Below are 12,696 nucleotides of genomic sequence, written 5' to 3'. Positions count from 1 at the left end.
GAGTGAGTGAGTGAGATGCTCTTCCTCCAAAGGGGAGGAGGAGCCCCCATTCCATTGCTCTCTGTTGCTGTTTCATGTTGTTGTTCGAGCTTATCTCTCTCGATATTTGCAATAATCCACTGATCGAAGGGACTGTTCGTAATGCTGTCGCATACAATCATTATAATAATTCGTCGTCGCCGTCGTCGTCATCGTCTCGGCTTTTGACTTCAGGCCACTGTTGCGGATTCCTGTCCCTTTGTGCGGCTTCGTGGGATTCCTGCCGCATTTTGTAAAATTGTATTCCAGTAGTCGCTTGTTGTCATGGGCGCCGAGTTCAGACTTGGTCCTCCTCATGGTAGTAGCGTTACTGTGGGGCCTCGTCCCCCGGAAGAGCATGTTAGCTGGGGTTAGAGAGCTAGGGCAGTGAGTGCCGATCATTTTTGCGTCACGCGTATCGATTTGCAAGGGCGAAGTGCACAAGGTATGTTTCGTTACTGTGTGATTTGGTCTGGAGGAAACAAAAGCAATTCATGGAGATGCGGTTTACCTTCTGTGATTATGCAGGAATTTGCCCATCTTGGAGATGGAATCAGTTAAGGTTTGCGAGTCTTAGTTGATATGTTCAAAATTGAGTTGAAGCTTGTGTTGAGGGCCGAAGTTTTGCTACAATTGCGAGGGTGAGATGTGGATATGTTCAGTGGTGGCTTTGTGAATCGTTGTTTATCTGAGTCGGGTGAGCTCTAGTTTGCGATCTATTGTGTCGACAGTGTATAGAAACTCAATATACGACAGTATAGAAACTCGATTCGTGTGTTGGAGTTGTGGTGGTCGTCAGGGTTTAATTGCACCATATTCGAGGGTGAGTCCGCTGTGAACTCAATGACATGAACCGAGATCTTCGACTTTCATGTTTGTTGAATTCATTGAGCATGGCGAAGGGATAGGTCGATGAAGTCTTAAAGGACATGTCCATCTCAAAGTAAATGTTGCAAGATTGAACGTTGTGCAACGTGATGTTGGTCATTGTGTTGGCGAATGCTCATTTTTCGTTTTGTTACAGTTTGGTTTTTGTGGTATAGTTCTGTGGAAGTGATGCAGACAGACTACACACATTTTAGGCCCATGCAGAAGCGTGATTTTAAGAGTTGCTTCAGTGGATTCGCGTGATGAAATGGCACTGTTTAAATAACTCGTGTTTCAATTACTTGCTGAGATTACATCCTTGAGGTATACCAATTACTATTTCTCGCCATTGTTGATGGGCACTCCGATGCTCTGAAATTCCTAGTTGTTCTTCTTCCTCCTATCGTTAACCCAGCCGAAGTATTCATAATTGGACAGGAGAATCGGTTTTAAATATCATACAAACAAAGTACATATGGGTTTGACAAACAGGAGACGTACCTACAGTTTTCCAATTATGCAATTCCGACCCAGTTTCATGTATCGCGTGCAAATTTAGGCGTGCAATTTGAAGAACCTGCGCTTATTGCAAGACAGATAACTACAGTGTACTTTTCAAAAAATGTATCCATCAGGACAATTGAATTTGTGCCCACTTTTACCTCCACAACCATGCAATGTTATAATCAACGGCATCACGACGTGTAGTTAATAATTCAAGTCGCAATTTTTGTCTTCTTCGCTGTCGATTATACACCAGGCACCTATTTTATGTTTGGCGGGTAAGAATGAAACTGTTGAACGGTGCGGGGGGCTGGTAGAGCTGGTGTTTGACGAGACTAAATTTTTGATTTGCTTACAATCTACCCATTCACGGCAGAGAGTGGTACATGAATGTCAAATTGTAAGTAGGCTGTCCTGAGTGTTGTTAGATTAAAAACGATCTTGGGTTGGATCATTGTCTTTCTAATATAGTTACCGCTCACCTCTATCGTTGTATGTAGAGGGATGGGAATTTATCTTTGCTCTCCAAAGACTGACAAGACATCCGAAGATGATGAGAATGCCGAGTTACGCTATGGTTTATCAGCCATGCAAGGGTGGCGCGATAGCATGGAGGATGCAGTAAGTACCTATTCAATTTTATGAGCAAATGCTTTGCAGAATTTTTTTTATTTTAATATCGGCCACTGCTTTGGATTTTTATCACGAGGCATTTATGCTACATTAAAATTGGTTGCTTTCACGGTCTTCTCGTACCGTGTTTGACAAACCTTCTGGTTTTGCCTCATTGTCTCCTTCAGCACTAGTCATAATGTTGTACGATTATTAATGCTGGTCACTCTCCACTGTTAAGGCTTAGTTGTCATTTCTGTTGTGGTAAAATATTACTTAAGGCGTTTAGAGCAAAGAGTGTCATGCGTAAATAGGTTGGGTCGCCGTGGATGATGCCCGTTTACGATATAAGAGTTGACTATGTGAATCTACATGCAGATTTTCAATAACTGTATCTTTGTCTCAAAGGTGCTTCTACCTTTTTGTCTCAAGTTTTGATAATCAATGTCATCAATAAATGCTTCCCATCAAAGAAATCCAGTAACCCTCCAATCGGTAGATGATGAAGTTAGTACTGGCCAGGTGGGACATGTCAAAAAGATCTTATCATTGTGTCTCTGCTTTTGTTTGCAGCACAAAGCTATCTTAAACGTTGATAAGAACACGTCAACATCAATATTTGGCATCTTTGATGGTCACGGAGGTGCGAAACGGGGACCGATGTTTACTTAGCAGTAGGTGTAGAACATGTAAATTTAGCAGGGTATCCTAAGGCAGACTTCGCATTTCCTATAAATCTGGGGTTTAGGCATACCGTCGGATCTTTTGTGAGGTCATTCCATTTAGAGCACAATTCCTGCTGTTTTGGTGGCAGTGGTCTTCTGCTACTTGGTATTTTCCTTCACTTCATCACTTGCTCTTATTTTGGGTGTATTCAACGAAGTTGCGCACCTTCATTGATTGCCCCAAAATCCTGAAAAAGCATTCATCTCTTTGCAGGTAAATTGGTGGCAAAATTTTGTGCAAAGCACTTACACCAAGAGGTTCTGAAGTCTGAAGCGTACGCTAAAGGTGACTTAAAAGCAAGTTTGGAATATTCCTTTTTACGGTGAATACTTTCCCCTCCTTTGTTCTGTATTCTTATCCTCCTTTTTCAGGTATGTGCTCCAAACAATTGTTTGTGAAGCAATTTTCCTCACAGAGCCAATCATTGTAATTCAATCATGCCGGGTCTTGTGTAATCGTGTGGAATATGTTGCAGGAGATCTAATCACAACCCGTTTCTTGTATGGCCAGGATGGATGAGATGATGAAGGGAGCAAGTGGGTGGAAAGAGCTTCAAAGTTTGGAGGAAACAAGTAGTCAGCTTGATAAACTCGGTAATGGAAATAGCTCCTCTAATGCGAGGGAGGATGACGAAAGTGATTATTCCTATGCTGTGCTAACTGAAAGCAATGATAGTAACTTGGCCACTAAAAAGGTGTGAGTTTCCGGACCGTTGAATCCTAATCTGTGTTCGAATTCGAGTTTAGTACCGAATTTCATTAGCTTGGGCAATATGGTTAGTGAAATGTGAATAATTTGTTGGTCCCACTTCCGTAACACTTTTTCTTTTTTTTCTTTTTTTTCTTTTTTTTTTCTTTTTTTTTCTTTTTTTTCTTTTTTTTTTAAATCTCGAAGAAAAGTTACTATTTTATTAACAGCACCAGTCTCAACTCGATAATGCTGTTTACCCATCAAATCGTGTTTGTGCAATTTAGTGGGTATACTTAATCGTGAAGATTATGAACAGAAGTTTTATTGTTGGGAGTCGTAGTACCTTTGCATTACTTGGTATAATTCATTTTGTATATATCTTGAGTTGGGACGTGGTTCTTTGTACATGTATTCTCCGGTTTTGTAACGTCTACGGGTGGATTTCTCACGAAGTTTGGTGGTTGATGTAGCATAAATATTCAGATTTCCAGGGTCCCATTTATGGGAGTACTGCAGTGGTGGCTCTGATTCGTGGCAATAAACTGTTCGTCGCAAACGCTGGAGACTCTCGCTGCATAATGTCTCGACGTGGCGAGGTTGTCATTATCCCCACCTTGAATTGTGCTAAGAATTGTGTGGAAGGTGAAGGTTTAAATTCAGAAAAAAATACGGGTTTTATCACAGATCACATTTATCTGATAGCGCTTTTTATGTGCCTAGTCCTACCTACGACTTTCAAATTTTATTTGAAGTCGTCTGATGATATCAGCAATGTCTCATGCTTGTGTAGTATGTGGAATCACAATCTAGGTCTTTCACTCGTTTGCAAACTGTACATTTACCCGTTCAAAAGTTCATATATAAGTTGCATTTCCCCGGTTACTGGGCATCTCTAACTTAACACGAACCTTCTGTTGTATGTTTTAACCACACAGGCTGTAAATCTCTCGATTGATCACAAACCCAACCTAGAGCATGAGAGGAAAAGGATAGAGAGTGCTGGAGGCTTCGTCCATGGTGGTCGTGTTAACGGTAGTCTAAATCTTACAAGAGCAATAGGTATAACTTTTGAACCATGGGAAAGGTTGTGTTTTTGCTATACTCAAGATGTCCTGCTCATTATAGTTCTGGCCTTGAAGCCATTTGGTTTCTCTTTTGAATCTAAATACTATTTCTTCTTGAAAATTAATAATTCGCATTTGCAGGGGACATGGAATTCAAGGGTCGACCTGATTTGCCACCTGACAAGCAAGTAGTGACGTGCTGTCCCGATGTTGTCGAAGTGAGTTCCATCCTGTCTTGCAGCCGGAATTCATCCATCACCAACCAACTTCTTTTTACTGTCTCCATTTATGTCTTGGATACAATATGCATTTTAAATCGGTTAATTGTGTGCGCCCATATTCATACACAGCTAATGTATTTTCTTTGGTTATCACAGGTTGACCTTGGACCCGGGGATGAATTTATCGTGCTGGCCTGTGATGGAATATGGTATGAACTAGATTTGTGTTATCTGTATATATTATAGAGTGATTGACTCGTACTCCCCAATGCTCATCCTGACAGGGAGGGTACCGATCTGGGTGGAATTAGTTTATGTGACGTAGTTTGTTGCACTTCATAGGTTTATCTAGCAAGGTCTCGATGAAGAGCTCTATTGGTTTCTCGATAAATATCATTTCAAGTATACAGAGTGAATGTGTGCCCAGCATTGACATGAAAAATCTGACCAGGGTATAAACTCATCGGTGATGGATTTGTGCGCAGGGATGTTATGTCTAGTCAAGCTGTCGTGGACTTCGTTAAATCAAGATTACCTACCGTATGCGCTCCCACCATTGTAACCATCATTTTATCACAAGTGTGTTTATCTGAGTTGCCTAACTGCCATGTTTCTTGCATCATCCTAAATGTGTTCGTTTAAAAGCTTTGTGTTTCCTTTCTTTATTAAGCCTACGTAGATGTTTTTCTTTCATTAATCTTACACACCGATGCGAGTGTACTGCTAACTTGATTGTATTCTTGTGTTTACTTGAGCTAGACCAAAACTCTATCATCTTTGTGTGAGGAGATACTGGATTACTGCTTGTCCCCAACCACCCGCCAGCAAGAAGGATGTGATAACATGAGCATCATTATAGTCCAACCAAAGCAATCGGGAGTTGCAGCATCTTCTTCCACAGATTGACGTTGATGACCTTCGTCGGACGCTGGAGCTCAAAACTCATTGTGGACTTCAACTTCTGAGTTCAAAGTTCCTTGTAGACTTCTTGTCATGTCCAACTTCTACCTAATTTCGAATTTCAAAAGACTTAAATATAAACCTAGATATAGGCTGATCATAAAATTTCGGGTCAAAGGCGTTATGGTCTTCTATTCAAATATAAGGTGAATTAATGCTAAAACTGGGAGTTGCCTTCTGCCTTCGATAAAAGTTGGCAACATAAATATGTAATCTGTGAGCGAGGTAGGAGCTATTCCTTTATCTAACCCTTAAACTTTGTTCGATTCTCAAGATCTTTCATTATCATATTACCAACGTCAAGTTCAATCTTCAATTAGTCATTGTGTTTTCAAAATTGGAACTCTTCAATTGAATGATGGATTCATTGGACTTTCTCAAAAGCCATTAGAACCTAATTCAAAATTTGAAATTATTAACAGAACAGAGAATGTGCCAAATGAGGAAAGGTCAGATTTATATTTGATTTACTTGGTTGTTTATTTTTCTCTCCAGTGCATTGTACTAATAAATGATGGATGATTGCTAGATTACTTCAAAGTTTGAAAATTGAACTTTAAAATCTTTTTATATCAGTTAATTTTTTGGTTTTAAAGTAATAACATTTTTTTATAAAGTGTGCATTTATAGTTTCCAATAAGGCTCATGCTACAAGTACATTCCAAATTGTTATACGCCCACTTGTCATGTCTATATTGACACCCAATGTTTTTGATTGGCTAATCTAAATCCTTTTTATTTTGTCTCAGCATGGGTCCTAGACCTCCTCCCTCTTCCTTGTTCTAACACAAGTCCTAGTCTCCTCCTTTCCTCTTCTTTGTCATGTAGGTCTCAATTCTCTTCCTTGTCCTAGCATGGGTCCAGTTCCTATCCTCCGCTTCTTCCTTGTTCCAATGCAAGTCCTAGATCTCCTCTCCTTCTTCCTTGTCTTGGTATAGGTCCTAAACCTCTTCCCTCTCTCTGTTCCTCCATTGTGGATTCCAGTGTCTTCTTCTTTTTTTCTCTTGACCTAGAGGAAATACTTGTGTTAGGACAAATCAGAGAGAGGATGTCCGAGATCCATATTGGAATTAAAAAAAAAAAAAAAGAAGGTCTAGATTCACCAATTAGGTGTATATAAACATAATGGGTGTATGTATAGCAATTTGGGGTGTGTTTGTAGCTTAAGCCTTCTAATATATATATATATATATATATATCTATATATCTTGTTGATTTTTAATTTGCACAAAGATCTTAAATGTTATATTATATTATTTTATCATATTTTTTGTATATTTTGTTAACATATATCAATAAATTTTACATTATTACTAGATCATATTGTATATAATATTTGTACAATTTTCTTAATATTAAGTATGATAATATCAATAATATTTTGGAGATAATACCAAAATTTTATGCATTAAAAAATGTTCATGTTTTTACAAATTAAGGGCTAAGACTTTAAACCAATAATTCTTTTATAATATTTAATATATATGCATTTTTTAAAATCAAAAATATATATAAAGATTAAAAATTCAAATAAAAAAATTGCCATAAATAATATTGTACCGATAGATTTTAAAATCTAAAATTATTTTGAACATTTAAACAAAAATAAAATTTTGTAATAGCTAACATGTTTTTTATTTTATTTATTGAAACATTATATATCTAAAAAATATTTAAAAGAAGAATTAAAAATTTAGAATTTCTTTTTGAAGATTTTTTTAGTTTTTGAGTTAGAGCCTCTTTTTGCTTAGGATATTCACAACTTGTGATTGATTTTATTGTAGCTACAATATTCACAACTTGTGATTGATTGAGGTTAAAAATTCTCTCTTGGTTGATTTCATTATAAGAAAAATCAACTTAGAAGCAATGAGAAGAGATGATGATTTTTTATTTTTTTATTTTATTTTTATTTTTTTTACATAGCATGAATAATATGGTCCCTTAGAATTTGTGATAAAACTATCTTAAGAAACAATTTTTACAAAATTTTGAGAAATTGAGTAAGCATTAACAACACATTATATATATATATATCATAATTTAAAAAATTAAAGTATAAGTTTTTGTATATGGAATAATAATTTATAAAATATTAATTTTATTCAAATCATTTCTTCTTTTCAATTTGTATTATCTCCAAATATCAAGGTTTCCAAAGAAAAACATTTTTTCACCAACTAAAGAACTTTTTATTACTTTTGGACTATGACTAGTCAAAATAAGCTTTTAATTATAAAACACCTCCTTATGATTATCAAATATGTAGTAATTTTTATAAATTATATTATTAAATAAAAATTATTAAAATGTAAAAGAAATCATATTTTATTCTAAATTCTTACATAAAATTTAGAATCATATCAAAATAAGAAAATATAAAAGTTACAAATCCTAATTGAATATACATTCTATATAGCATTATTTTTGTTAATTAATATTATATGTTACAATAAAAATTATTAATAATAAAGGTTTGTAATCATCAAAGGTTGCACGTTGAAAGAAAAATAGGAATTATTGTTGCTAGGGTCCTACAATTTCGGTTACTTGCTTTTATTTTAATAGTTACATGGCCCTTTTTTTTGTCCAATCATGTATAGCCATGTAGCCATGCTTGCTATGTCGCCTTGCCTCTCCCACTCATGTATAGCCATGTGGCCCTATTAGCCACTTGACTTTTATTGATTACCTCTATTAGTCAATAAAAATCAATTAAATATTAAAAATGAAAGATTATTAATTATATATAACAAATAAGAAATTTGTGCTCAAAATTTTAATTAGTTATTAGAGATTGTTAATTTTGGGAGATCATTTAATAAGAAAAATACTATAGATAGATAGATAGATAGATAGATAGATAGATAGATAGATAGAAAGAAAGAAAGAAAGAAAGAGAGCGAGAAAGTTTTAATTTATAATCATTTTTATTAAAATCCAATAAAATGAAAGCATTATGATTTTTATTATTATTATTATTATTATTATTTTAAAATCTTACATAAATTTTGAGATAAAAATTATATAAACATTACAAGTTTGAAAATGATTTTTTAAGTATGGTTATATTAATATTTTACAAATCTAATAGATTATCAAATAATATAAAATTTTATTAAATCATTCTTGAACTTTTAATAATTTCTTAGAAGCTTTAAAATCAATACATGTCACTCAAACTTATAAAATACATGTGAAAAATTTATTCAAATATAAACACTATGCCTTTAAACAAAAAAAAAAAAAAAAAAAAAAAAAAAAAATTCTATCAAGCTAAAATATGCCATAATCAACATTACATTACTTCTAATTATATTTTAAAAGAACTAATTTATTTAATTTATGAAACTCTAATACATGTATACTAAATAAATATTCTTTAATGTGTATTTTTTAATTTTTAAATGTGAGCTATTGTTTAAGTATAGTAAAAAAATATCTAAAATGAATCAGATTATCTTAACAATTGTCTTCTAAATTCCTTACAAACCATATTTGTATAATTGAGTTTTAAAATAACAACACATAATTATATAGCCAAAATTTATACAAAATTTGATAAGCATTATGATCAAGATTTTATTCTATCTACACAAAAATATGTATGTATATACATATATAAATATTTAGTCTATAAATTTTAGTATTATATGTTTTTGGATTTCAACATATTAAATCTAACTAAAAATACATATCTATGTACCAAATACTTGACAATGTATATTTTAGTTTAAGAAAATAATAAAGAATGCGTTTATTTTTATTTTTATTGATAGTTGTGCAAACCTCAATTAATAACCTAAACTCTAACACAAATGCATCTCAACTACTAACATATATATTAAATAAAGATAATCTACTTAATCTACTATGTTTTTTTACTTTATGATTTTTTCCATAATCAATAATGAAAACACTTGGCTCTGCTTCACAGCAATACCTGGTCATTAATATGGTAGATTTTACGTTGTATCTGACACTTTCATAAGCTCCTCATTCCCACTTACCAGGTCGGAGACCCTGATAGTTCCTGCTACAAAACGCTTGCGACGATGTGTGGGAATAGCAATGAGAACCACAGACAATCCATCTTCACACAACAAAACATCAACCTCACTAATAAGAGCATAACGGCCGCTTCAGAGAAGACTCTGTTGAAATCAGCAAAATAGGAAATACGATAAGCATCAAATCGTCCAAATGCAAAGCGTCCAAAGCAAAAAAGAGTACTTCTAATTGTAAGTGACCTTAGCTGCAATCCTGGTGATTGTACATCAAAATGACAAATCAACCAAATACATAGTTGTTAGTCACCAGATTCAAAACTAACGTCGAAGGGCAAGGCGCGCGTCCCTATTGTCTGAACACTACAAAGAAGCTATGAGCCAGTCTACTTCCTCGGATGTAGACGGCCTCTTTTCCCTGGGAAAGAGCTAAGTTCTAATGCTGCCACCCTAAGATATTAATTCAAGTGGGTCACAAATACAGAACAAATTTGGTTCAAATTCTTAGCGATGGCACATTTGATGCAATACTTCTGGTCAACATCAATTGGTGTCTAAGGTATCCGTTCAGCTCACCTCAACTGAAGCTTTTGAGAAACCAAATCAAACCAGACGATTGTCTCAAAGGTCATCCTTCCTAGCACCAAAAGGTGTGCAGACGTCATGATTTCTAACAGAGGATTGTGTGCAGGTCAATGTATTATGCGATTATAATCACAAAATCTGGTTGCACATAAAGTAAATTAAGGAAACCCCAAGCCCTATTTCAGAAGATAACTAAGTGAGGACTCCATTCAAGGGCCAAGTCTGAATCCCACGCATCCAGAGCGCTCTTCCTGTGACGGTACCATCGAAGGGCATTGGTGAGGTGCTGCATAATAAATTTCTATAGCATCTAATATTTACACATGATCACATACAGTTTGCTAGAATGTACACAAACTGCATGTGTGTACGATGTCGATCCAATGAACGCCAAGTTAAATAATTTGTGTCGTCATTGTCACTAAACCGACTCTGTTCTGTTTCTGTTGCCGTGTACGATGTTGAATTTGCAGAGAGGACAAGTAGCGTTGATGCGGAGCCATTTGATGATACAAGTACTGTGGAAGTGATGAGAACATGGAAGATCGCGCAACTCCACGCCATCCTCGTACGATGAAAGACATATGCAACATTCTGCATCGTCTTCAAACAATGAGCGTTCCGTCAAGTTCTCGGAAGCACCGACAAATGTCATCACGCCTGCGAGCGCCCTCTCATAGTTTGCTGTTATTTTCCCGTCGCTGCTGATTTTTCGAAACTTCGCTGTAGGTAAATTGTTAATATCTTCTTCAGAAGCGCCTTCTTGATCTGCCACTGCATATAGAATGGCAATGATGCAGGGAAGGCAGCAGCAAACTGCTATGCCAATGACACATGCTAGTGCCACACAAAAGACGACGAAGAATACGTCGAATGTCAGAAATAATACACATAGCCAGTAGACATAAGGAGCATCAACTGCAAGCGACTGTCCCCCTGCGGTAATCCAATAGAAGCCGACAACCCACCATACGAATGAAAACATCGTGTTTGCAGATTCCAGACGCTTAGCCCAGCTTGCTTCGTTGGACAACCCATCATCGTCAAACCCTGAATCCACATCGTTTTCTCCGTTGTTGATAGGAGCATAGGTCGAATTTGACGAAGACACTGAAGAAGGATTCGCGTTCACCTGCTGTTGCCGACGAAGATATTCACAACAAACACATAGCATGTGCACGACGCACTGGAGCGCGTAGCCTATAATCCATATCCGCAACTCGTTGCAATTTGTTTCCTTCTTGCTCAACACTAACACTGCCAATGACACCTGAACGAAGGCCAAATTCCAAATCAGATCCAGTACAACCACGGGTTTCGAATACGCCCAGTCGCTCTGCCGAACCTCTAGCTGCTCCGCAGCTGACTCGCGCACCAACATCGACGGCTCCCGCATCAACCGCCGGCTCCCTGCCCGTCGCAGAAACCGTGCCGCGCCCTGCACCCTGCTCCTGTTACCCCGCTGGGACCCTCCCTCGCTCCCACTCCCACTGCTTGAACTCCCATTCCCATTCTGAATCAACGGAACTGCGATGTCGGACTCCGTCGTCGACGACGAAAACGAAACCCTATTCCTGTCCATTTTCCTACCCCTCCTCCTCCTCGTTTCCCACGATTCCGTGCCCTTCACCTCCTCGCGATCGCAACAATCCTCGCTAATTCTCTCTTATCCCCACTCCCAAAGAAAAATCACCATATTCTTTCCATCTCATCCACCATTCCCCACATACCTGACGAATCCCCAAACCCTAGCACGTACTCCGTTGCAGAACAACAACCAGCACTTCGGAAACTTTCCATCAAACAACCCTCTCTCACCTCTTGTGCAGCAGCAAGCACGCCGCTCCACGCCGCGCCACAAATGGTGTTGTCTCCTCAAAATCCCGACACGCTGCCCAGTCCATCTCCTGACATGAAGGATAGAGGTTCAAGCTCAAATCACTGGGGCATTCATTCCCCGAAAACCTACTCCCCCCATTCACTCACTCGTGAGTCCCAAGGCTGCAGGGAAGGGAGCACGGGAGCATGCACCACGATCCCAGCGCGGGAGGGACGGGCGGGATAGTCCACGTCACAGGGGTATAGTAATGACGTGGCACTCGCGGGAAGCGGAATGGGGGAGGGGGGACTGCCAGCTTGGATTGGGTTGGATTGATTGATTGATTGTCTGTCTGTTATGGGATGGATGGATCATGGGATCTAAGCTTGGAGACAAACATACAAACATCAGAAATCTCTTATTCTTCTTGTTCTTCTTCTTCAAGGAGAACTTCTTTCTTCTTCTTTTTTATTTTTATTATTATCATCGTTATTACTATTATTATCACCACCATATGTATTTTATTCTTGTTAATAACTAATTATTGTTATTGTCACAACCACATGTATTTTATTCTTGTTCATAACTAATGGTGATTGGATATAAATTTGAGTAGAACAATG

The 12,696-nt window shown here is 37.1% G+C and overlaps 2 protein-coding genes across 9 annotated transcripts; one reads left to right on the top strand and one right to left on the bottom strand.

Moving 5' to 3' along the window:
• Window positions 1-5,978, top strand: LOC112281285 (putative protein phosphatase 2C 11). 8 transcript variants are annotated; one of them, XM_090249778.1, is made up of 13 exons: window positions 37-463; window positions 1,062-1,209; window positions 1,378-1,667; window positions 1,890-2,010; window positions 2,575-2,644; window positions 2,941-3,049; window positions 3,238-3,421; window positions 3,888-4,013; window positions 4,353-4,476; window positions 4,623-4,699; window positions 4,859-4,911; window positions 5,188-5,242; window positions 5,462-5,978. In XM_090249778.1, the coding sequence occupies exons 3-13, from the start codon at window positions 1,657-1,659 to the stop codon at window positions 5,606-5,608; spliced, it is 1,077 nt and encodes a 358-aa protein (XP_090105904.1). In that variant the 5' UTR covers window positions 37-463; window positions 1,062-1,209; window positions 1,378-1,656; the 3' UTR covers window positions 5,609-5,978. The 8 variants fall into 8 exon arrangements, with proteins under 8 accessions (XP_090105905.1, XP_090105907.1, XP_090105904.1 ...); XM_090249782.1 differs by having other exon boundaries at window positions 70-463; window positions 1,521-1,667; window positions 1,892-2,010; window positions 3,238-3,320; window positions 3,901-4,013; XM_090249777.1 differs by having other exon boundaries at window positions 279-463; window positions 1,521-1,667.
• A 3,914-nt stretch (window positions 5,979-9,892) lies between these two features.
• Window positions 9,893-12,275, bottom strand: LOC112281284 (E3 ubiquitin-protein ligase At1g12760). The gene has a single exon (XM_024517617.3). It carries the CDS (start codon window positions 11,834-11,836, stop codon window positions 10,676-10,678), a length of 1,161 nt encoding a protein of 386 aa, XP_024373385.1. The 5' UTR covers window positions 11,837-12,275; the 3' UTR covers window positions 9,893-10,675.
• Window positions 12,276-12,696: the final 421 nt, after the last annotated feature.

This window comes from Physcomitrium patens, chromosome 4 (assembly GCF_059467195.1).
Source record: "Physcomitrium patens ecotype Gransden chromosome 4, ASM5946719v1, whole genome shotgun sequence".
Lineage (NCBI taxonomy): Eukaryota > Viridiplantae > Streptophyta > Bryopsida > Funariales > Funariaceae > Physcomitrium > Physcomitrium patens.
This window is presented reverse-complemented; position numbering and strand designations above follow the sequence as displayed.

What these genes read in the sequence shown, in the direction of transcription:
- LOC112281285 (XM_090249778.1), top strand. An exon ending in GCGATAGCATGGAGGATGCA is followed by an intron (nt 2,011 to 2,574) that starts GTAAGTACCTAT and finishes TTTTGTTTGCAG; the next exon opens with CACAAAGCTATCTTAAACGT. An exon ending in CATCTTTGATGGTCACGGAG is followed by an intron (nt 2,645 to 2,940) that starts GTGCGAAACGGG and finishes ATCTCTTTGCAG; the next exon opens with GTAAATTGGTGGCAAAATTT.
- LOC112281284 (XM_024517617.3), bottom strand. Translation starts at nt 11,836, where the DNA reads ATGGACAGGAATAGGGTTTCGTTTTCGTCGTCGACGACGGAGTCCGAC.